Below are 26,442 nucleotides of genomic sequence, written 5' to 3' on the forward strand. Positions count from 1 at the left end.
ATAGCAGCGGGGTCGGCAGGGAAGATAGCAGCGTACATGGTTACAGGGTAGTCGGCATGACAGTAGCGGGGTCGGCAGGTAAGCAGAGATGCTGAGCCCATCTGCCAATCAGCACCTGTGGGCGTCACCTGGCCGTCCCCTCCATTTCAACCCAGCTAAGCCATGTCTCCACCCATACTTCTGGTGGAGATATAATGCACCAGTACCATGAGTGGTATTATAGGCCTCATTTATTTATTATAGGCAGAGTGTTAAGGCTCTCGCTCACAACCTGAAGGTTGCGAGTTCATTCCCCGAATGGTTCAGGTAGCTGGCTCAAGGTTGACCCATCCTTCCAGGGTCAGTAAAATGAGTATCCAGCTTGGTGGTGGTGGTGGTGGTGGGTAATATATAAATTACCCGAAAGTGCTGTGGAATAAGTTGGCACTATGCAAATTACAAGATTTTACAGTGAGTGAAGTCATAAAGAGGATCGTTACTCTCTCTTTCTGCTGTCTTTCTGGAGAAGCAGCTCCAGTGCCATCAGCAGGAGACTCAAAATCATTAAGAAAATATGGGTCAACTCTTAACAAGCTTAACCAGACGGCAATCTCTCTAAGAATATAAGACGTCTTATCTGTACTTTGGGTAATACAATGCAAGCTGTAGAGGCAGACCCGTAATTAAAACCCCCACACGGCAACACTTTGAAGAAAACATTTTATTTATTTTTTTTTCCCAAAGAAAGAAAGCAATATAAAAACAGAGTATAAAACTTGCATGTAATACAGTGACATGGGTCTATATGGATACAGGGAGGGAAATAAGCATATATATATTTATATAATATGTAGGTATAATTCAGTATTAGACACATTAAAAAGGACAGATGCATTTTAACTCATGTACATTGATATCACAAACCACACAGAAAGATAGGAGAATATTAAAATACTGCTGTCCACAAGTTAGCTATTGGGATGAGATAAGCACTTAATTGTTACAAGACAATAGCATCTCTACAATGACATAACCTTCTGTTTCTTCAATAGAAAGGAAAAAATAGCAAAAATGTATCTACCGCTAAAAGACTCACATGACTGCATTAGTTAATAGTATTACAAGCAGCGGGAATGGTTACTATTACAAGAGATCAGGGGGAGGGTCATGAATAACTGTATTTGTTCCCAAAAAATTCTAGCTTTATACTGAGTTATATAGGTCACTGTTATGTAGGTAGAGTTAGTGATGAAGATGGTGATCAAAAAACGTGATTTTCTTCTAGTCAATGATGTGTACTATTATACCAGAGGAGAAAAATCATCTTCACATGTGGTTCAAAAACTTGAAGCTAGTCTTATCTAAGCACATTACTCTTCACACGTTCATTTTGGCTTGCAAGGCTAGCAACCACAGTTGTCTGCCCCGATGTTTGATGGTGATTGGTAACATAGTTGTAAGGGCCATTTTTCACAAATGTTCTCTAAGCCATGGCAAGTAGTCTATCCGATACATTCAATTTCAGAATTGCATTTTTGAATGGGATTGGGGTCTTTAAACACTCTAGATAGTTTAGTACCCAACACCATAATTTGCCGGGATTACATCTAGGTAATGGATGTTTTAAAGAATGGCCTAACATCTGCTGTCCCAAATGTAAGAAAATATTCCACAAATTATGGTTTCTCCTCAAGTATGTAATTTTTTGTAACTTTATAAAATAAAACCATTGTTGAACTTTTTATTTATTTTGTATCTTGAGTTTTGCATCCTTTACAGGTTTCTAAACCATGTATTTCGAAATGCCTTGATACTTCAATGATGTCCAATTCATGGTGGACTTGGGCCTCGGAAATTTTTTATTTTTATATCCTTATTAATAAAATGAAGAACAATGTAGTTTATGTACAAGTTAGAATTTTAATATTTTTTGGCAAATGTGTGTCATAATCTCCTCCCCCGGTGAATCTACAGTTTGAACCCTAGATATTCCGACCTGCACTAGACAGGTTTAGTTTTACCATTCTATATAAAGAATGAATTACCCCCATGCTGGTTACATGCAACAAATTCCCTATGTCTGGTGGAGTTGCAGACAATTAGTGAAAATTATACATGCATTTCTTTGTGCAGAGTGTGAGGAGTCCATTTTGTCACTCTGGAGGAGCGAAACAAAATTGAACTTTCCATTAGTGTTCCATGTACATTTACTTATGTGAATATTCTTAATCCATAACAGGGGGAAACAAAAATCTCCAACATAGTCTTCTCATAGAAAATAAACAAAAACATCAATAAGTACAGTATTAAAATAAGTACTGCACAAGACCATTGACACTCTTTATAAGTAGTAGTTGTACGATCACTACATATATATAGCATTTTTTACATACTTAAGGAAAAAAATTGCGTCATTTTTTGGAAATCACGCATTGGCAGCAGCCATTTTACCAACTACAACACTATTCATGAGAATTTGACTCGTTAAGTAATGTCAGTAGTCATCTTTCCTCCATGTTTTAGTACATTCTTACTCCTCATAAATTCCGTGGTCATAGTGTGATGAATAGTGTTGAATCTACAAAATGGCCGCCTTGTGTGTTTACATAATTACTATCCAGTTTTCAGACTCAATTAATATTTTGTTTAATTCAGGTCACATATTCTTGCTTACCCCAAGTTTTGATGCCATACAGATCTTTTTGATTACTGCCAATCGTTAATCTAACAAAATAGAAATGGGTAAAAAGCCAAGAACCGCCCTCGAATACCCAAATGTTTATAAATTATAAATAACTACTTTGCTGGAATTATATACAATGGAAGAGGTTCCACAAGGTGTCTCTGTGGAAGCAAATCAAATTTAAACAGCTTGTAAAAAGAGTGCATATCATCATGAAATTATCTTGCACTAATACAAAATCTTAGCTAATATTGACAGGGCACTTGTTTCCGAGGTTTAGAATAATGTTCTCATCATCAGAGCTGGAAACAGAAAAATCCACCCGTGGAGGGGACCTTCTGCATCCAGCTCTAGTAATGACACATTCTAGCGGTTGATTTTCCTATGTGTCCAAAGATGACATTCAACTTTGCCCTAATCTTTTTGTTTTTCACATAGGGAAGTGTTCCAATAATTCTGCCCTGTTGGTGTAAGCAAACTCTTGATCGAAGATAATTACTTTTTGTCCTTCTTTCCAGATTTCTTCTTGTTACCTCCAACTTTTCCGTCACGTTTTCCTCCAGCGTTGGTTGGTGTCAAAGTACTTCCTGGTATGTAGACGTTTTGTCTGTAGTCAGGAACATGCTGCAGGGTGAACTGCGGTCCGTAGCGAGCACTGAGACCCATGGTGCCTGTACCTCCTCCGAGGCCTGAAGTTCCCTCAGCAGCCTCTGTAAAGGGAAAATCGAAATCATAGGTGTTAATTTTTAGTTTACAATTACATCATATTTTTTTGTGAAGAACATTTATGCACATTAATATGAACTTCTAAGGAAAACAGATGACGTAAGAATTAATAGGTTTTCATGAAGGGATATGACATTTGTGGAGATTTTCAGAGATCTATGTATTCAGAGAGCTATTTCTCCATATTTTCAAGCATTACTTTCTTGGTCTCCACTGGGCAACTTTTAGATGTTCTCATCATGTCAATGGAGGCTGCTGTAAGGTTATGCATGTTTAAATAAACACAATACAGTTCTAATCAGTCTCTGCTATCTCAGGTCAAGGTACATATTTCAAAGGCATGTAAATTACAAGTGTACCTCTTGTTTCAGAAAAAATATACACTTATTGTTTGAAAAAATAAATAGATCAAGCCCCTAGAAGTGGTTGTCATTTTGTTGTATGTAGTTACATCTCAGGCAGATATGCAAATAACTAGAGTTGTGGCGTGATTAGATGAACGGTCTTACCACCCGAGGCCCTAAAAGTGGTGCCATCCTTGGCCTACAAAAAGACTGCAAGGCTAGTTGGGTATAGTGGACCTCCTTTTCTGCTTGTGTAGAGCTTGTTGACCACTAGACGCCTCTATGATGCAATCAAAGAGATCTCACCCAGTTAACAGAAATTATGAGAGGGCACATTATTGTAATGCAAGAAACTGGATGGTTTTATCCTTATAGGCAATACTGAGACCAGTGGATGCGTGAGGGCACACACACAAGGCAACCGAGCTTGGGACGCCCAACACAAATCGCCAATAGAAAGGATCGCCTGATCATCCAACAAGCAGCATCAACTGTTTCGTTGTTCACCATCCAGAGACAGGTGGCACCATAGTTACAGGCCCCTATGTCTGTTGGAACTGTTTACAGACGTGTGGCTGAAGGAAATTTGTTCTCATGGTTCCCATTACATGTACTGCCTTTGCCTCCCACTGTTGCCTCAGTTTCTAGTAGTTTCGTGAATGACGAAACTGGACTGCTATGGAGTGGAACCAGATTGTCTTCAGTGACAAATCTAGGTTTAGTTTTGGCACTGATGATGGCCTTTTTCATGTCTAGAGACCTAGGAGTAAGGACCACAATTTTGCTTTTGCTGTGGAGCAACACACTGCCCCCACTGGTGTGATGGTCTGGGGGATCTTATCATACAGCAGTCGGTCACTCCGAGTAGTTCTACAAGGGTCAATGACAGCTCAGCGATATGTTCAGGACATCCTACAGCCACATGTGTTCCTCTCATGGCGGCTTCCAAGAGGCAGCAGGATAATGCTCGGTGGCACACACGAGGGAGTCACAGGAATGTCTCAACAACATTGCAATATTTCTGTAGCTTCCCAGTCACCAGATTTATCACCAATAGAACATGCATGGGACCATCTGAGACACCAACTTCAACAGCCTAGAGGCTCAGATACAGCAAATGTGAACCAATATGCCACAGGATACCATATGGCACCTGTATACCTCCATGCTCACCCACATCACATCTTGCATCCAAGCTATAGGTAGCCCAATACGGTACTAGATCCTACAAGTGTTCAGTTTTTCGCGATAAATTATCCTTTTGCTCCGATATTGTAATCAACGTTACAATCACACATATAAGGTTTCATTTGATTCCAACAATTCCTTCTAGGTGCTTGATTTTTTTTTTGACAATGAGTATGTAAATGGCTATAAATCTGTTATATGGTTTATTAACTAGAGCTGAGTTAGCGTACTCGCTAAGGCAAACTACTCGAGCAAGTAGTGCCTTATGTGAGTACCTGCCCGCTCATCTCTAAAGATTCAGGTGCCGGCAGCTGGCAGGAAGTGGCGGGGAGGAACAGGGGGGAGATCTCTCTCTCAATCTCTCCCCCTGCTCACTACCGCAACTCACCGCTCTCCCCCGCCGGCACCCGAATCTTTAGAGATGAGCGGGCAGGTACTCGCATTAGGCACTACTTGCTCGAGTAGTTTGCCTTAGCGAGTACGCTCACTCATCTATATTATTAACCTTTTCTGCCCTTTTATTAAGTCAGTTGACAGAAACCCTTATCTCCTCAGGGTTCCATATAATCCTTAAGAGAATTTCTGCTTCCTTAAAAGAGGTATTCCCATCTCAGCAAGATATCCCCTATCCGAAGGATCTCTGGGACCCACACCAATCCAAAGATATCAATCCTAAGATATTGAGTAAATAAATTACTGGAAAGTGCTGCGGAATACATTAGCGCTATACAAATAACAAGATTTATTTAGATTTTCTTTATTTCACATCTACAGGATGTTCCATGGAGGTGCTTACATAGAAGATCCTCAAGATAGGCTATGGATGTCTAAATTGGAATACATGATATACTACAAAGTTGGAGCCCTGAGGTGGAGGTATATCAAAGTGGAGCAGTTGCCCATTACAACCAATGTATCCTATGTCCTGTATCTAGAGATGAGCGAACGTACTCGTCCGAGCTTGATACTCGTTCGAGTATTAGCGTGTTCAAGATGCTCGTTACTCGTGACGAGTACCATGCGATGTTCGAGTTACTTTCACTTTCATCTCTGAGACGTTAGCGCGCTTTTCTGGCCAATAGAAAGACAGGGAAGGCATTACAACTTCCCCCTGCGACGTTCAAGCCCTATATCACCCCCCTGCAGTGAGTGGCTGGCGAGATCAGGTGTCACCCGAGTATAAAAATCGGCCCCTCCCGCGGCTCGCCACAGATTTGTTCTGACATAGAGGAGGGAAAGTGCTGTTGGTGCCGGAGCTGCTATAGGGAGAGTGTTAGGAGTATTTTTGGCTTCAAGAACCCCAACGGTCCTCTTAGGGCCACATCTAACCATGTGCAGTACTGTGGAGGCTGCTTTTTGCAGTGTTGCACTTTTTTTTTGTATATCGGCCATGCAGAGCATTGCGCCCTGCAGTAATTATACATAGTCCAGGGCCAGTAGTGGTGGTGAGGCAGGGACAGAAGACATATATTTATTGAATATAGGCAGTGGGCCTTTCCAAAAACATTTGGGGAAAAAAATCTATTTGGGCTGCCTGTCACTGTCCTCAGTGTTCTGGGTCTGTGCTGGGTGTAGTTGTCCTCCTAATTCATACGCAGCCAGCTAAGTGTTACAGCAGGCTTGCGCAAAATTATTTCCTGGCATTCCGTAAGCGAAGTCAGCCTCCAACCACAGGCCAATAAGCGGCACATTTAATTTCAGCGTTCTGTTTCTGCACTACTGGTAATACACCATGCTGAGGGGTAGGGGTAGGCCTAGAGGACGTGGACGCGGGCGAGGACGCGGAAGCCCAAGTCAGGGTGTGGGCACAGGCCGAGCTCCTGATCCAGGTGTATCGCAGCCGACTGCTGCGGGATTAGGAGAGAGGCACGTTTCTGGCGTCCCCACATTCATCTCACAATTAATGGGTCCACACGGTAGACCTTTATTAGAAAATGAGCAGTGTGAGCAGGTCCTGTTGTGGATGGCAGAAAGTGCATCCAGCAATCTATCGAACACCCAGAGTTCTGCGCCGTCCACTGCTGCAACTCTGAATCCTCTGGCTGTTGCTCCTCCTTCCTCCCAGCCTCCTCACTCCATTACAATGACACTTTCTGAGGAGCAGGCAGACTCCCAGGAACTGTTCCCGGGCCCCTGCCCAGAATGGGCAGCAAGGGTTCCGAATCCTCTCCCACTGGAGGAGTTTGTCGTGACCGATGCCCAACCTTTTGAAAGTTCCCGGGGTCCGGGGGATGAGGCTGGGGACTTCCGGCAACTGTCTCAAGACCTTTCAGTGGGTGAGGAGGACGATGACGATGAGACACAGTTGTCTATCAGTGAGGTAGTAGTAAGGGCAGTAAGTCCGAGGGAGGAGCGCACAGAGGAATCGGAGGAAGAGCAGCAGGACGATGAGGTGACTGACCCCACCTGGTTTGCTATGCCTACTGAGGACAGGTCTTCAGAGGGGGAGGCAAGGGCAGCAGCAGGGCAGGTTGCACCCTGCGCACCCTGCAACATCGGTTTCATCTGCCAGTGCACCGACTGCTGTGCGACGTGCCCACACGGTGGAACTCTACGCTCCACATGTTGGCCAGGCTCTATGAGCAGCGTAGAGCTATAGTGGAATACCAACTCCAACATGGGCGGCGCAGTGGGAGTCAGCCTCCTCAATTCTTTACAGAAGAGTGGGCCTGGTTGGCAGACATCTGCCAGGTCCTTGGAAACTTTGAGGAGTCTACCCAGATGGTGAGCGGCGATGCTGCAATTATTAGCATCAGCATTCCTCTGCTATGCCTCTTGAGAAGTTCCCTGCAAAGCATAAAGGCAGACGCTTTGCACTCGGAAACAGAGCCGGGGGAAGACAGTATGTCGCTGGATAGTCAGAGCAACCTCCTGTCTATATCTCAGCGCGTTGAGGAGGAGGAGGGGGAGGGGGAGGAGCATGAGGAGGAGGGGGAAGAGACAGCTTGGCCCACTGCTGAGGGTACCCATGCTGCTTGCCTGTCATCCTTTCAGAGTGTATGGCCTGAGGAGGAGGAGGAGGATCCTGAAAGTGATCTTCCTAGTGAGGACAGCCATGTGTTGCGTACAGGTACCCTGGCACACATGGCTGACTTCATGTTAGGATGCCTTTCTCGTGACCCTCGCGTTACACGCATTCTGGCCACTACGGATTACTGGGTGTACACACTGCTCGACCCACGGTATAAGGAGAACCTTTCCACTCTCATACCCGAAGAGGAAAGGGGTTCGAGAGTGATGCTATACCACAGGACCCTGGTGGACAAACTGATGGTAAAATTCCCATCCGACAGCGCTAGTGGCCGAAGGCGCAGTTCCGAGGGCCAGGTAACAGGGGAGGCGCAGAGATCAGGCAGCATGTACAGCACAGGCAGGGGAACACTCTCTAAGGCCTTTGACAGCTTTATGGCTCCCCAGCAAGACTGTGTCACCGCTCCCCAGTCAAGGCTGAGTCGGCGGGAGCACTGTAAAAGGATGGTGAGGGAGTATGTAGCCGATCGCACGACCGTCCTCCGTGACGCCTCTGCCCCCTACAACTACTGGGTGTCGAAGCTGGACACGTGGCCTGAACTCGCGCTGTATGCCCTGGAGGTGCTTGCTTGTCCTGCAGCTAGCGTCTTGTCAGAGAGGGTGTTTAGTGCGGCTGGGGGAATCATCACAGATAAGCGTACCCGCCTGTCAACCGACAGTGCCGACAGGCTTACACTCATCAAGATGAACAAAGCCTGGATTTCCCCAGACTTCTCTTCTCCACCAGCGGACAGCAGCGATACCTGAACAATACGTAGGCTGCACCCGCGGATGGAAGCATTGTTCTCTATCACCATCAAAAACGGGGACCTTTTAGCTTCATCAATCTGTGTATAATATTCATCCTCCTCCTCCTGCTCCTCCTCCTGAAACCTGACGTAATCACGCCGAACGGGCAATTTTTCTTAGGCCCACAAGGCTCAGTCATATAATTTTTGTAAACAATTTTTATACGTTTCAATGCTCATTAAAGCGTTGAAACTTGCACCTGAACCAATTTTTATTTTAACTGGGCTGCCTCCAGGCCTAGTTACAAATTAAGCCACATTAACCAAAGCGATTAATGGGTTTCACCTGCCCTCTTGGTTGGGCATGGGCAATTTTTCTGAGGTACATTAGTACTGTTGGTACACCAATTTTTTGGGGCCCTCGCCTACAGTGTAATCCAATTAATTTTTTTGCCCACCTGCATTAAAGCTGATGTTACATCAGCTGTGTTGGACACTGCAATGTGATATATTTATGTACCGCCGGTGGGTTCCAGGGAGCCACCCATGCTGTGGGTCCACAGGGAGTTGTAACTGCATGTGTCTACTTCTAAAGAACCCCAGTCTGACTGGGGCATGCAGTGTGGGCCGAAGCCCACCTGCATTTAATCGGACGTTACCTCAGCTGTGATGGGCACTGCAATGGGATACATTTATGTACAGCCGGTGGGTTCCAGGGAGCCACCCATGCTGTGGGTGCACACGGAATTCCCATTGCGGAGTTGTACCTGCCTGTGACTATTTATAAAAAAACGCGGTCTGACTGGGGCATGCAGACACCTTTACAGAATGAATAGTGTGTGGCACATAGGTTCCCCATTTCTATGCCGACGTGTGCAGCTCCTGATGGAGGTGGCACAGGATTGGATTTCTCATTGCTTCTGTACAGCATTGTGGGCTATCACCCCGCCCCTTTTAAAGAGGGTCGCTGCCTAGCCATGCCAACCCCCTGCAGTGTGTGCCTGCGGTTCCTCCTCATGGCAGACGCACTTATAAATAGACATGAGGGTGGTGTGGCATGAGTGCAGCTGAAGGCTGCGCCGGGACACTTTGGTGTGCGCTGTGGACACTGGGTCGTGCGGGGGGGTTGGGCAGCATGTAACCCAGGAGAACTGGCAGCGGAGTGTCATGCAGGCAGTGATTGTGCTTTGTTGGAGGTAGTGTGGTGCTTAGCTAAGGTATGCATTGCTAATGAGGGCTTTTCAGAAGTAAAAGTTGTTGTGAGGGGGGGGCCCACTCTTGCCGATATTGTGGCTTAATAGTGGGACCTGGGAACTTGAGATGCAGCCCAACATGTAGCCCCTCGCCTGCCCTATCCATTGCTGTGTCGTTCCCATCACTTTCTTGAATTGCCCAGATTTTCACAAATGAAAACCTTAGCGAGCATCGGCGAAATACAAAAATGCTCGGGTCGCCCATTGACTTCAATGGGGTTCGTTACTCGAAACGAACCCTCGAGCATCGCGATAATTTCGTCCCGAGTAACGAGCACCCGAGCATTTTGGTGCTCGCTCATCTCTACCTGTATCCTATTAGGCTGTGCCTAGAAGGTCATCCAGGAAATTGGCATAATACTGTATTATGTCTTTCGAACCCTTTAATGTTTTCCTACCATTATATTTTGTTATCTTTTGACTAGGATATATATTTTTTACAGTAATATAACTTTTTTACATGCATATAAAATATGGTGATTTCTGCTTACAGTCCAGGGTTCCATCTATTGGTAGGCTGAGGTTTACAAAAACGTATATGCTCTATATGTATATACAGCACATTACCCTGCTTGTAAGTTAATTGGCTTGCCAGAAAATTGGCTCTAGGGCATAATCTTGAGGGTCTCTGTTTAGGAAAATAGAAGATTGGGTCAGTGGAGTTCACAGGTTAACAGTGGGGTCTACTTCAGTTAAGGGAATGTTGAGGATGAAAAAAAACCCTTCATCAATTTGAATTAAAGGCGTTTTACCACTTTAGACATTTATGACGTGTCCACAGAATGTACATAAATGTCTGATAGGTGGGATCCCACGTCAGGGATTCTTGCTTAGTTGTTTCTGTAATTTTCAAAGAATTGCAGCTCTGCAACTGTATATCTGTACCATATAGGGTAAAGACTGTTCCACTTCTTTAACATACCCCTGTTCTGTCTTGACCGCAATGAAAGCTTTGAAATCCTGACATCTGTTTTCTTCACTGCAGTTCGCAATCTGTATTCATTCTGCATATGTCCCCAATGACCTGAATACAGATCATGACCTCAATTGAAGAAAAGGACTCCTCGAATTCTGAACTTCATGCTGCAGCCAGACCATACTATAGATGCTCTATATGAAAGATGTATACTACAGCATAAAAGACAGCATTGATGACTGCATGCAAATGGTATGATGTGCTAATGTTCAAAGGCTTTTTGGCACTGGAGAAAGACTTCAAGGACAACACCATTAAATATGAGGTCATGAATGTGGAACAGGAGGAAATAAAACATAAAGACTAAGTAATATGTAGCAAGAGATAAAATTCAGAATGTAAAAAGGGAATTTTACATTCTGAATATTATCTCACGTTACTTATTACTTAAGGTCCATTTATGCGAAAGACAATCATTCAAATGATTGAAAGATTGACAGTTTTAGCGATTGTTTTGCATAAAGTGTTAATGGACAATAATGTCCATTAACACTTTATCACCTTCATTTGCATGTAATCGGGCCTCTGAAGCTGTTTGCAGAGCACAGCATGTGGTCTGAGCTCTGCATTTACATTGTTCTCACACGGGCTGTCGGCAGAATACAATGTAATCAGCCACTCCCGCTCAGAACACAGTGTGCGGTCCCTGTTATCTCTCTCCAGCTGAACGGTGGATTTTAAGTTCTTGAGCCGAAGATTGAACGATGGCAATGTTTACAAACAACGATTTATATGCCATAGTTTGAACACATTCTGAGTGATAATCGTGGCGTGTAAATGGGCCTTTAGTCTTTATGTTTTAACCAGCCGAATTGATGAAGGGGTGTGATCCCCCAAAGCACAATACTCCCATGCTGGCTATACATGTTAATTAATAAAGGCAAAGTTTCATACAGTATTATCTCTGATTTCCAATAGTCATCTATATTTGGAGTGTTACGCAAATCACCAGTTCTTTTGGCTATTTCCTCCTGTGCGTTAACGCCCACTTAGGTGGTGCATTATCTAGTAGGCAGCATCTCTATTATTCGAAGCACCAATGAAACCTTTAGGCTGGGTTCACATGGGGCGGAATTGCTGTTGAACTTCCATGCAGACTTTCCACACGGAAATTTCGCCTGCAATCTTAAGCTTGAGACTAAGCAGCAAACTGGATGAGATTTGCAAAAATGTCATCCACACGCTGCGAACAGTCAATTGCAGCCAAGCCATGTTAAAACTGGCACGCTGCGCGGAATTCAAAGCCGCGGCATGTCAATTATATTGCCCTTTTTTGCTGCCGGCTCTCTCCTCTCTACTGGGAGCGATAGCCGCAGTGGAATAAGCCACTTTCAAAACCCGCACCAAATGTCTCAGGACTTCAGCTGCGAAAATCTTGTAGAATTTCCCTGTGGTCCTGCTGCGGACATTCTGGCGGGATTTCCGCCTTGTGTGAACCCAACCCTACAGTAGGAGACTTCCTTTTGTCGTATCACAATTATTTGGGATTGGCTCCACCATTACTTTAGACCAACAGAGCTGGGTTCCCTCTAGTTTGCCACTATGGAACGTACAACCTTGATAAAATACTAAGTGCCAGTCAAAGGAAAAGTAATTTCTTTTCTAGTGAAACAAAACCCAATAATTAGGCTGACAGTTTCTATCCAGGTCACTTTTGAGACACAAAATATTGTTTGAAAACACTATTTTGGCCTTCAAAGCTTCTTATACACGCTGTACGCTACATACGCAATCACTTGGCAAACTCTGGGAATAATCTTGTCATTGGTAAAAACATCTTCACTCTGGGAGCCAGCTAACAGATGGCGGTGCTTCTATGCCATGTAAGCAGTAATGTCACACTTTACAGAGTTAGTCAGACGGGATCCAACACGGAATGTGAATCAATCACTGGTTAATTTAGAGATGGGCTTTCAAGATCAGAATCTTGAGAGTTGTTGGATGATTTGTTCACTTCACAAAACATTGAAAACGAAGCAAACATTTTGTGACTATAAACTCTAACCTTCCATTGTCCTCTAATATACCCACTGTATTCAAGGTGGAACTAAGCAAATGGCACGTGGCCTCCTATTGAAGTTAATTACTGTGCTATATTTAACCCCTTAAGCCAACTGCACACGGCTGGGTCGGATTCCGCATGCGGGATCCCGCAGAGGAATCCAACCTGGTGCCAGGTCAGCGACCTCACACACTGTGCAGATTGTGCCATGCAGTCACTAGGTGATGACACACATCCCGTGACCTTTCCGCAATGATGATTTTGGAAGGGTCGAAAGGCGGACAGCTTCTATTGACTTCAATAAAAGCTGTCCACACGGAAGCCGGACAGAATTGCAGCTTGCTGCGATATCTTCTCCATGAGTGGAAAATCTCAATTGATTTCTGCTTGCTTAGAGTTTTGCCATAGTATGTTATGGGTGGCTTTCGCTGAGGAATCAAGAGGTGGACGCCCGCTCCAGATTCTGCAATGCAAATCCGCCCATGTGCAGGTGACCTTAATGACATCAGGATGTATGTTTACTAGAGATGAGCGAGCACCAAAATGCTTGGCTCCTTGTTATTCGAGTCGAGCTTTTTGTAAAATTTGAGAGCTCTATTCAAGTAACGAACCCCATTGACTTTAATGGGAGACTCGAGCATTATTGTATGTGACCCGCCGGTTGTCGAGCCTTTTTTTTTTCTCTCTCTCTCTACTAACGTTGGCGTGCGCAGCGGGAAGGGGTCAAAACTGGGGCGGGGTTGAACGTGGCGTGATGCTCGCTCGAGTAGCGAGCCCATCGAGTATGCTAATACTCGAACGAGCATAAAGCTCAGCAGAGTGCGTTCGCTCAACTCTAATGTTTACATCCTGGCTCCCTGGTACTGAAGGCAGCAGCACATACACTTACATCATATGCAAGGCACGAGTCCCTGCCATTTGCAGCGGGAGCTGGCTGCGAATGACAGCCAGTCTCCCACTGCACCAGCTGGGATCGGTGAAAACACTAATGACGGGTGTCCGGGTGTGATGGCATATGATCGCTAGCAATAGTGATAATACAATGCAGTACAGACATACTGCAGTATATTAGCATAGTGATCATATGATCGTGGGTTCAAGTCGCCTACAGAGACATAAAAAAATGATCCACCTTTTCCACCAGGTCCATAACAACCTGTACAATGAATTGAACATGCTATTTAATTCTAATATAAGAGTTTTTGTTGTGAAAAAGTGGTAAAATCTAAAAAATACATATAATTCTGGTATTGTTGTAATCGTACCAACACACATAAAAAAAAATCTATCATGTCATTTATCAGGTGAATCATGCTGCATGATTAACGCTGTAGAAAGAAATGCACTAAACAATGGCAGAACTAAGGTGTTTTTTTTCCCTCCTCTCCAAAAAATAAAATAAAAGTTATATAATGCATTGTATGTGCCTAAAAAATGATACCAACAAAAACTACAGCTCGTCACGCAAAAACAAGCCCTCATATGGTCATTTCGACAAAAAAAATAACTAAGTTATGGTTTTTGAAAAGTGCAGGTGGAAATCTCCCAAAAATCATCACCTCCTTAACCCTTTCCAATCCAATTTTGGATTCAGGGTTTCCAAAAAGGCTTTCTCTTTTTGCTGTTATACAATTCTGCCATCTGCTGGCTAAAGCCAGTGTGTGTGCGCCAGAGAGGCTCTGACAGTGGAGTGGCCTGCAATGGACGGCAAGAATACCCTGTCGGACGTCTTCTGACATTGGAGCTTTACAAGCTTCAATCAGAATGTAGGAAGGCGTCAGACAGTGGATTGGAAATGGTTAAGCCTAAAACAGGCTGTGTACATAAATAGAAGAAAATATGTGTTTATGCGAAAACATGATATAAAGGGTGATTTAACTACACGAAGTCTCCATGATCATACTTGACAAAAAGCATTTTGTTATCGGGATGTCTCAGTACTGCTGAAGTGATTATATGTCAGCATAGAAGTAATGTAATAAGAAGAGCTTCTGCATTTTATATAGACCGCACATACAAGCCCTTACCGCCTGCTCCAACTCCGATACATTTCACAAGTCCGCTCTTTCCTCAACACCGATTCAACAAAACTACTGGCTTCTCATTTGATGCCTACACTACTGCAACATTCTTCTCTGTCATCTCCCAACTAATGGTCCCATTACACAGGCTGCCTATCAGGTCCTAACGCTCCTCCGAACTACATTAGAGCCATATCAAAAGACCAACACTCAGCTTTTTATTGGCTGATTGTTCCGTTCCAGCGAGCTTAAAATTGCTCGCTGTTTGGCTCTACATCTCACCTTGTGAACGGGAAGCTATACGGCCAGCCTATGGGGATAAACGATCGTAATTAGTTGTTCATCCCCGTAAGCCAATTTTTAACCTTTGTGAAGGAAAATCAAAAAAGCACAGATCAACATCTATTTTGATTGGCGCTCGCTAGATTGGGCCGAGAGCTTGAAAGGACGTTAACATTCTTATACCCCTCCATTCCACCCTCATTAATCCACCTCTTCCATCTTTACTACTCTGCCAATCCCTTCCCTGACTACCCATTTCCAAACCAATCCAGTTCAAAACAAGATTTCCGCTGTGCATTCCCTAAAATCTGAATCTCATTACCCCAAACAATCAGCCTCTCCTCATCTTCGAAAGCTTTAAAGCAACTTCAAAACTCACCTCTTCAGATAACGCCTACAGCCTACAATAACCCTCCTACCATCAACCACACTACCATATGACCAGCTTCTACCATCACCTATTGTCCACATCCCTTCCCCTTGTAGACTATAAACTGTATCACCCATTTATCTCATGTTCATTGTCCTCGTTTTTATATTAAAGGGAACCTGTCATCAACTGTAAGCACTATAAGCTAAGTTATGGTGTTCATAGTTTAGGTGACGTAGAGTCTGGGGAGCCTCTTTTCATACTCGCCTGCTTTCCCGTTCCTGCAGTGTCCCCTGGCAAAGTCAGCCTTTCACCGGCATGACTCTTATAAGAAGGCAGTGCGCACATTCCTATCAGTCTCTATTGGAGTGCGCGTGCATCGCCTTCTGAAAATTATCAAGCCAGTGTCACGCTGACTTCACCGGAGGACACCGCAGGAGAAGAGGCTCCTTGGACTTCACGTCACCTAAACTATAAGCATCATAAGATAGTTTAGGGTTCTTATAGTTGTGACAGGTTCTCTTTGCATTATGTACTCAAATGCTTTTTTTTCCTATATACAGGACCTTGGAATTAATGGCACTCTAAAATAAATAATATTATAATAATTAAAGAAACAACTTTTGGTAGATCTCATGTAAAGCTAAAGAAGAGAGGGAGCTACACGATGTGCTTAACATGAGTCTATCTATCTCGCTACGCTACCAGACCGTTGGCATTTTTTTCATCAATAGGCAAGGACCTATTGGATCTCATTGCTAGGACCCTGCAACTATCTTTCACGGAACCAGCAATGTAAAAACAACCTCTTTAATCTCTCATTAAGGTTTAAGCATTCTAAATGTAAATTAGGGATAACCAGTGGAAACATTTGCTACTATATTAAATCTGTTAATTAGCTGAATAATCCCAATGCTGGTGGATAATGAGGAAATTGCCGAGTATGTCAGTAAGTAGACACAGATATCCTTTACAAGACACTGTTATGTCTTCTGAGCCCCATAAAAGAGTCTTGGCAGGCATGCAGTGGAGGAATGGAGAGGAGAATGTCATTTTCAGACTATGAGCCCATTACCTTTCATTACAAGACTCACTGGAGTTCCTTTAAAGCATCTCTTCTGTTCATTCAGAATATTTTTGGGCCTATTTATTATTTTAATTGTGCCAGAATTAGGGCGCCCACCCACTTGCGTTTTTTTACCTGCGTTTGCGTTTTGCGTTTTTCCTGCACAGGCATAGAGATAACATGTGTTCCTGTCCACTGGCGTTTTGCGTTGCGTTGCGTTTTTTAACATAGGAACTGTCAGTTGCATATGTGTCCTTATTTTGCTCCTAATGCACCCATGAAAGTCAATGGAAAAGCCGCGAAAACGCCGCGAAAACGCGGCAAAAAACGCCGCGAAAACCGCTGCGAAAGCGCTGCGTTTTTCACGCACGAAGATCGCAAACGCCAGTGGGTGGGCGCCCTTATGGTGAAGATAAGTCGCAATTTTGGTACAAGTGCCAAAATTGCGACTTTTCTTTCAATGACGCCGCTTAAAAAAAATGGACGAAGCCAAGTTTTAGGGTACATGGCCGTGCCTGGCCTGTCGTGATTACTAGAGCTGGTGTAGAGTATAGCAAAACTTCCACCAACTTTTAGATGGATGAGTTTTCCATCTGCCACACAGAGTTGCTGTCAGATGAAATAAATGTATTAAGACTGGAGGCTTCCACCTCTTAATATGTTTGTTGCTCCAGCTGGGCGCTGCCTTCACTTAGACCAGTGTTTCCCAACTTCAGTGTTTGGGACAGCCCAACAGGTCATGTTTTCAGGATTTCCTCAGTATTGCACAGGTGATGTAATTCTTGTCAGTCCTCAGACATTGCCACAGGTGTTCTTACTATAGGAGATCCTGAAAACATGACCTGTTACAGTGCCTTGAGGACTCCAGTTGGGAAACACTGACTTAGACCCACACGTCGGTCTAATCTCTGGTCTAAGTAAATAACCCCCTTCGTGTTATGTTTCAGGGTATAATATTGAAACACTATACATTTTTTTTGTTGTGGGCCTTTAAGCCCAAAGTAACATTTCAGGTTTTCTTTCCATGCAATTCGGTTATTTGAGAAAATGTTCAAAAACAGGGAAAAAAATACAGCTTTCCTCATTTTTCATGCTATCTTTTGAGGTAGTTTTAGGGGTACGCCTGAAAATAAACCCTCTAATTCTTCCTGGCATATCCCTGTCAATTATGTACATTTTTATGTAACGTATGACATCGCTATAGTCCTGAAAAGCTTTATTATAGCTTTGAGTATGTCTCCCTCCTTTAGTTTTTGACATATCCTCTGGACATGGGTGATAATCATTCAAGTAGGATTGGGGTAGAACAGACTAAAATTGGTGGCTGCAGTGTCGGGTGGGGTGGGGGGTGTAACTATTTTAAATTTGCGGCAATGTAAGTACATTCTGCCTTACATTGTTTATGTGTTCCCTGTTGTCTCCATATTCAGTATGTTAATGATAAAGGTAAAGGTCCCTTGGGGCAAGCACCAAGTCATGACTGACTCTTAGGGTGACATTACATCAGATGGTTTGCTATTGCCTTCCCAGTTATCTTTACCCCATCATTAAGCTGGGTTGTCATTTTACTGATGTTGGAAGTATGGAAGGCTGAGTCAACCTTAAGCCAGCTACCAGAACCAAGCAGGGATTGAACCTGCAACCTTCAGGTCAAGGGTGAGAGCTTAGGACTGCATTTGCTGCTTCCTTAACACTCTGCTCCACACGTCAGGGATCTAATAGTAAAAGCCCATAAGCTACTGTCACCAGTGATCTGTATAAACAGACATGCAAAGAAGACACAGGTCATGCCTTCTCTCCATACCTCCAAGTCCTTTCCGTACAGGGAATCCCTGTGATGTTACAACTGGCATTATGTGGTTCCTTAGCAATAGCAACCACATGCAGAAGCAGCATTCGGTAACACAATGCTCCGTATCAGTGTCTGTTTAGTATGATTAGGATGAATGACTACAAGATGATTGTATTCATCAGAAGATTAAAGAGGAGGAGAGAGAAGGGGGTACAAAGAAAATGTAAAAGATATTTTCTAATGTTTTACTGAAACTATGTGGAGTAAGGGTGTTCAAGCAGCAGAGCCAAAATATTTTTTCCGTCTTCAGTTTCTGTTATTTCCCCACCGGAATTTGTTCCAATGGGGTAATGCACATGTAAGTTCTATATTCTTTATATTTTTTTATATTGTTTTACTTTCGTTTTTTAAGTATTTTAATTATTTTTCTCAATTTATTGATTTATTTTCAATTTTTATTTTTGAGGACATAAGCCTACGGAGGTTTTATCTCTTAAACTATATTTTTAATGCCATTTTCTACATTTATTATTTTTACTTTCCGATGATCCTATTTAAAATTTTTATGTTTAAATTATATTTATATAATTTTTATTTTTTAGGAATTTTATTCCCAACATTTTATCTTTTTACCCCACCTGAATTAGTTAAATCAGACTGTCCCCACTAGAGATGAGCGAGCATACTCGCTAAGGACAATTAGCGAGTATCTCCCCGCTTGAGAGAAAAGGTTCGGCTGCCGGCACGGGTGACAGGTGAGATGTGGCAGTCAGCAGGGAGGAGCGGGGGGGGGGGGGGGGAGAGGGAGAGAGAGAGATCTCCCCTCTGTTCCTCCCCGCTCTCCCCCGCAGCTCCCTGCCCGCCGCCGGCAGCCGAATCTTTGCTCCTGAGCAGGCAGGTGCTCTCTAAAGGCAATGCTCGATTGAGTAATTGCCCTTAGCGAGTATGCTCGCTCATCTCTCCCCCCTCCCCCAACATTTTATTCTATTCCTACGTAATAATTTTATTACTCCACATTTTTATCATCTCTTAAATATATTCGATGGGGTAATTGTTCTTTCGTGTGTACCACTTTTTCTTTTCCTGATTTTGTGTGTCTTATATCTTTTTATAAAAAATGTGTGATTTTATATATATTTTTACACTTTTACCCTTATTATGCTTTCAAATTGTCATTTATATAATATCCTGCATGTGATATGTTAGGGCAGTATACCATGTTTTTATTTGGCTACTACAGTTGCCGGGACCGTGCGGTACACTGTGCGAAACCTCGTGAGAAGTTATTGTGTCATCTCCATATCCACTCGCCACTTCTGGGCTTTGGATTGCACCAATTGCACCGATTGTATCGAACTTACATTCATGAGAGCGAAAGATTCCAGAATGCACATAATTTAGGGACGCTTTGGCGCTCTTTCCTTCTTGCCATTTCTCCATTTTGGGAGATGATTGCCTTTATTATAAACACCTGTCATGTGGACATTTATGGTTACTGCTTGAAAATGGGAGATCATTATGATCATAACCTCAAAACATGTTGCAGAGTATTTCTTATTTTAATACCATTGTTTTCATTGGCTCCGCAGCTTTTTATCATAGTTTTTATTTTAGTTCATTTTTTATTTTAGCATTTTATTATTTTAATTTTGTTTTATAAGAAATCTGTTTTTATCGGCTTACATTCTAATAAATACCCCAAATATTAATTCTTGAATCTGCCTGTGCATTTCTGTACCTCTGGACCGCATTTCTGGATACGGGGAGTTGATTGAGGTCCTCCTGGGCCTACATACCTCCCTGGTAAAAGTAAGTGACCCACTTTACAGTTCTTTTCTACCTATTGATACGTTTGCTATATAAAGGACTGTCCTTGAGCACTGTCTGTCCCTTTTTGTTTTTCCATTTCACCCCACTTACTACCCCGGACCACTGGTTTGGATGGGATGCCTTGGACTGGCGCTCTTCAAGGTAGATGTCTACACTGGAGAAGGAATCTCCCTTACCCACTGAGGCATATACACAAAAGCCTTCCAGGCTGTCAGTTGTCGTGGTGCACCCCACATATACAGGGGTGACTCCACCACACTAGGCGAGCCTGTTCCTGAACATTTACTTCTATCTGGGGGTGCTGTCTTTTTTTCTGTACACCTCACTTGTGCATTTCAGTTTCCTGACGCAGTTCACTGTGACAGCCTGATCCTGCCAATGGCGCTGCATGCAGAATCGCGGAATACCATAACACTCAGCCCATAGATTGGCTTTAAACACACAGACCAGTCCAGTAGCCCAACAATTTACATGGAATTGGTCGGAAGAGCTTAATAACTGTGTGACATTTTCCCACCATATTGAGCTTTCCACTGAAATCCAAAGTAGACAAATCCTATGAGGAAGAGTTTACTTTATTGGTCTTGACATGTACTGTTATGCGGGTATTCTTATATGAACATAAGAGCCCTTTCTTATACTTACTACACCAAATTGGTAGAGAATGCAGACAAGACTGACTAGGGCAGTAATCACACACAAGTTTGAAATACAGAGAAAATGTAGATCTTCTTAAAAAGTACTTGAACTGAGGGGTAATTTATCATTTATTTTACTTTCTGGGGTGTCACAGATTCACCAAATATTACTAATGAAGCACATAGGGGTCAAAGAGAATTGTATAATTCTAAAAAGACCAATCGCTGACTGATGTGACATAGTAAATACTACAAATCAGTCTATAAACAGCATAAAAAGTGTTCCAGATCAGCTACAGTCTGACAATCTACAGGGACATTTCATACAGAGTGATTATCGATTCGTATGATTAAATACACCACATTGTATCCACATATAACAGCAGACTGTAGAAGACTTACCATTAGCAGATGCCAGAATCATTGCCTGAAGTCTCTCCGTTTCAAACTGGTTGTTTGGCCACACTCCAGCTTCCTCTGTGGGTTGTGCTCTAAAGAGACCGCAGTGACAACGTGATTACTGTTAAATATTCGAGGTAATTAAAGCAAACCACAGCAAACAGAACCGGTAATTTATAGGATTGCACAACAATGACATATCTGTTCTTCATGTATTGTGAAACTAATTTAAATAGGGGGTTCATTTTGGAAACAAACTTGTATTTGTCAGCAAAACAAAGGCATTATATGTATGAAGATTGTCTCAAAATAAATAATAAAAGTTCATTTAGATTACTGGCTTTATAAAAAAAAACTAGTGCAGAAAAACAGCAAAGGTGCTGATCATGGGGTATTTTGATACTGGGAACCCCAGTTATCAGTTATGATCTGTAAGGGAATGTGGCAGCAAGTGTTCAATTTCCCTGCAGCACCTCCACAGGTTAAAATGGAGAATTACACATTTCCACTGTAACTAATGGGCTGTCCCAGTGATGCACAGACATCCAATTCCTCCAGAGCAAGAAAAGCTCCCTGTTCTGACTGATAGAAAAGAGTATCCTATGAGAGGCCTCTCTTCTCTATCAGCTTACAATTCCCTAATTGGACATTTGAAAGTTTCTTTTTAAAGCCAACAATCTGATTGGTCAAGATCAAATAATTTCATCTGCACCAATTTTTATAAATCTACTTTTTTTTAAAGAAAATATTAAAACATATTTTGCGCAGTATATTAACCAGTAGATCAGACAGACCATTACTGATGAGTGAACTTTTGAAAAGTTTGTTCGGCCAGTTCAACGAATTTCAGCTAAAAGTTTGGTTTGGTCCAAATTACTTCAAACCAAACTGGAATTTTATCAATACCCCTAAATATGGTGTACATGATTAACAGCCAGAAAACCCTGTATAACATCCTACGGTCACCTAGCAATGTATCTTAACTAGAGATGAGCGAACGTACTCATCCGAGCTTGATACTCGTTCGAGTATTAGCGTGTTCGAGATGCTCGTTACTCGTGACGAGTACCACGCGATGTTCGAGTTACTTTCACTTTCATCTCTGAGACGTTAGCGTGCTTTTCTGGCCAATAGAAAGACAGGGAAGGCATTACAACTTCCCCCTGCGATGTTCAAGCCTTATACCACCCCCCTGCAGTGAGTGGCTGGCGAGATCAGGTGTCACCCGAGTATGTAAATCGGCCCCTCCCGCGGCTCGCCACAGATTTATTCTGACAGAGATCAGGGACAGTGCTGCTGATGCCGGAGCTGCTATAGGGAGAGCGTTAGGAGTGATTTTAGGCTTCAAGAACCCCAAAGGTCCTTCTTAGGGCCACATCTAACCGTGTGCAGTAGTGTGGAGGCTGCTTTTTGCAGTGTTGCACATTTTTTTTTTTTTGTATATCGGCCCTGCAGTAATTATACATAGTCCAGGGCCAGTAGTGGTGGTGAGGCAGGGACAGAAGACATATATTTATTGAATATAGGCAGTGGGCCTTTCCAAAAACATTTGGGAAAAAAAATACATTTGGGCTGCCTGCGACTGTCCTCAGTGTACTGGGTCTGTGCTGGGTGTAGTTGTCCTCCTAATTCATACGCAGCCAGCTAAGTGTTACAGCAGGCTTGCGCAAAATTATTTCCTGGCTCTGCTGTGTGTTCGGTAAGCGAAGTCAGCCTCCAACCAGAGGCCAATAAGCGGCACATTTAATTACAGCGTTCTGTTTCTGCACTACTGGTAATACACCATGCTGAGGGGTAGGGGTAGGCCTAGAGGACGTGGACGCGGGCGAGGACGCGGAGGCCCAAGTCAGGGTGTGGGCACAGGCCGAGCCAGTGCGGTGGCCAGGGGTAGAGGCAGGGCCAGACCGAATAATCCACCAACTGTTTCCCAAAGCGCCCCCTTGCGCCATGCCACCCTGCAGAGGTCAAGGTGCTCTACGGTGTGGCAGTTTTTCACAGAGACGCCTGATGACCGACGAACAGTGGTGTGCAACCTTTGTCGTGCCAAGATCAGCTGGGGAGGCACCACCAACAGCATGCGCAGGCATATGATGGCCAAGCACCCCACAAGGTGGGACGATGCCCGTTCACCGCCTCCGGTTTGCACCACTGCCTCTCCCCCTGTGCCCCAACCTGCCACTGAGATCCAACCCCCCTCTGAGGACACAGGCACTACCGTCTCCTGGCCTGCACCCACACCCTCACCTCCGCTGTCCTCGGCTCCATTCAGCAATGTCTCTCAGCGCAGCGTCCAGCCGTCGCTAGCGCCACTATTTGAGCGCAAGCGCAAGTACGCCGCCACGCACCCGCACGCTCAAGCGTTAAACGTGCACATTGCCAAATTGATCAGCCTGGAGATGCTGCCGTATAGGGTTGTGGAAACGGAGGCTTTCAAAAGCATGATGGCGGCGGCGGCCCCGCGCTACTCGGTTCCCAGTTGCCACTACTTTTCCCGATGTGCCGTCCCAGCCCTGCACGACCACGTCTCTCGCAACATTGTACGCGCCCTCACCAACGCGGTTACTGCCAAGGTCCACTTAACAACGGACACGTAGGCAAGCACAGGCGGGCAGGGCCACTATATCTCCCTGACGGCACATTGGGTGAATTTAGTGGAGGCTGGGACCGAGTCAGAGCCTGGGACCGCTCACGTCCTACCCACCCCCAGAATTGCGGGCCCCAGCTCGGTGCTGGTATCTGCAGCGGTGTATGCTTCCTCCACTAAACCACCCTCCTCCTCCTCCAACGCAACCTCTGTCTCGCAATCAAGATGTGTCAGCAGCAGCAGCACGTCGCCAGCAGTCGGTGTCGCGCGGCGTGGCAGCACAGCGGTGGGCAAGCGTCAGCAGGCCGTGCTGAAACTACTCAGCTTAGGAGAGAAGAGGCACACGGCCCACGAACTGCTGCAGGGTCTGACAAAGCAGACCGACCGCTGGCTTGCGCCGCTGAGCCTCCAACCGGGCATGGTCGTGTGTGACAACGGCCGTAACCTGGTGGCGGCTCTGCAGCTCGGCAGCCTCATGCACGTGTCATGCCTGGCCCATGTCTTTAATTTGGTGGTTCAGCGCTTTCTGAAAAGCTACCCACACTTGTCATACCTGCTCGGAAAGGTGCGCCGGGTCAGCGTACATTTCCGCAACTCCAAGACGGACACTGCCACCCTGCGGACCCTGCAACATCGGTTTAATCTGCCAGTGCACCGACTGCTGTGCGACGTGCCCACACGGTGGAACTCTACGCTCCACATGTCAGCCAGGCTCTATGAGCAACGGAGAGCTATAGTGGAATACCAACTCCAACATGGGCGGCGTAGTGGGAGTCAGCCTCCTCAATTCTTTACAGAAGAGTGGGCCTGGTTGGCAGACATCTGCCAGGTCCTTGGAAACTTTGAGGAGTCTACCCAGATGCTGAGCGGGGATGCTGCAATCATTAGCGTCACCATTCCTCTGCTATGCCTCTTGAGAAGTTCCCTGCAAAGCATAAAGGCAGACGCTTTGCACTTGGAAACGGAGGCGTGGGAAGACAGCATGTCGCTGGATAGTCAGAGCACCCTCATGTCTATATCTCAGCGCGTTGAGGAGGAGGAGGAGGGGGAGGAGCATGAGGAGGAGGGGGAAGAGACAGCTTGGCCCACTGCTGAGGGTACACATGCTGCTTGCCTGTCATCCTTTCAGCGTGTATGGCCGGAGGAGGAGGAGGAGGAGGATCCTGAAAGTGATCTTCCTAGTGAGGACAGCCATGTGTTGCGTACAGGTACCCTGGCACACATGGCTGACTTCATGTTAGGATGCCTTTCTCGTGACCCTCGCGTTACACGCATTCTGGCCACTACGGATTACTGGGTGTACACACTGCTCGACCCACGGTATAAGGAGAACCTTTCCACTCTCATTCCCGAAGAGGAAAGGGGTTCGAGAATGATGCTATACCACAGGGCGCTGGTGGACAAACTGATAGTAAACTTCCAATCCGACAGCGCTAGTGGCAGAAGGCGCAGTTCCGAGGGCCAGGTAGCAGGGGAGGCGCAGAGATCAGGCAGCATGTACAGCGCAGGCAGGGGAACATTCTCCAAGGCCTTTGCCAGCTTTATGGCTCCCCAGCAAGACTGTGTCACTGCTCCCCAGTCAAGGCTGAGTTGGCGGGAGCACTGTAAAAGGATGGTGAGGGAGTACGTAGCCGATCGCACGACCGTCCTCGGTGACGCCTCTGCCCCCTACAACTACTGGGTGTCGAAGCTGGACATGTGGCCTGAACTCGCGCTGTATGCCCTGGAGGTGCTTGCTTGTCCTGCGGCTAGCGTCTTGTCAGAGAGGGTGTTTAGTGCGGCTGGGGGAATCATCACGGATAAGCGTACCCGCCTGTCAACCGACAGTGCTGACAGGCTTACACTCATCAAGATGAACAAAGCCTGGATTTCCCCAGACTTCTCTTCTTCACCAGCGGACAGCAGCGATACCTAAACAATACGTAGGCTGCACCCGCGGATGGAAGCATTGTTCTCTATCACCATCAAAAACGTGGACCTTTTAGCTTCATCAATCTGTGTACAATATTCCTCCTCCTCCTCCTCCTCCTCCTGAAACCTCACGTAATCACGCCGAATGGGCAATTTTTCTTAGGCCCATAAGGCTCAGTCATATAATTTTTGTACACAATTTTTATACGTTTCAATGCTCATTAAAGCGTTGAAACTTGCACCTGAACCAATTTTTATTTTAACTGGGCTGCCTCCAGGCCTAGTTACCAATTAAGCCACATTAACCAAAGCGATTAATGGGTTTCACCTGCCCTCTTGGTTGGGCATGGGCAATTTTTCTGAGGTACATTAGTACTGTTGGTACACCAATTTTTTGGGGCCCTCGCCTACAGTGTAATCCAATTAATTTTTTGCCCACCTGCATTACAGCTGACGTTACATCAGCTGTGCTGGGCACTGCAATGGGATATATTTATGTACCGCCGGTGGGTTCCAGGGAGCCACCCATGCTGTCGGTCCACACAGAGTTGTAACTACATGTGTCCACTTCTAAAGAAACCCAGTCTGACTGGGGCATGCAGTGTGGGCCGAAGCCCACCTGCATTTAACATGACATTAC

General features: G+C 44.8%; 1 protein-coding gene across 41 annotated transcripts in view; it reads right to left on the minus strand.

Annotated features, from left to right (window-relative positions):
• Positions 1-685: 685 nt before the first annotated feature.
• Positions 686-26,442, minus strand: part of LOC136611234 (protocadherin gamma-C5-like) — a 403,514-nt gene continuing 377,757 nt past the window's right edge. For all 41 annotated transcript variants that reach the window (XM_066590626.1, XM_066590624.1, XM_066590598.1 and 38 more), the window contains 2 exons: positions 21,311-21,399; positions 686-3,372 (listed from right to left, as the gene is read on the minus strand). In XM_066590626.1, coding sequence (XP_066446723.1) covers positions 3,158-3,372; positions 21,311-21,399 — 304 coding nt within the window. In that variant the 3' untranslated portion in view covers positions 686-3,157. The remainder of the gene's footprint in view (positions 3,373-21,310; positions 21,400-26,442) is intronic.

The sequence above is a fragment of the Eleutherodactylus coqui genome, chromosome 2 (assembly GCF_035609145.1).
Source record: "Eleutherodactylus coqui strain aEleCoq1 chromosome 2, aEleCoq1.hap1, whole genome shotgun sequence".
Taxonomy (NCBI): Eukaryota; Metazoa; Chordata; class Amphibia; order Anura; family Eleutherodactylidae; genus Eleutherodactylus; species Eleutherodactylus coqui.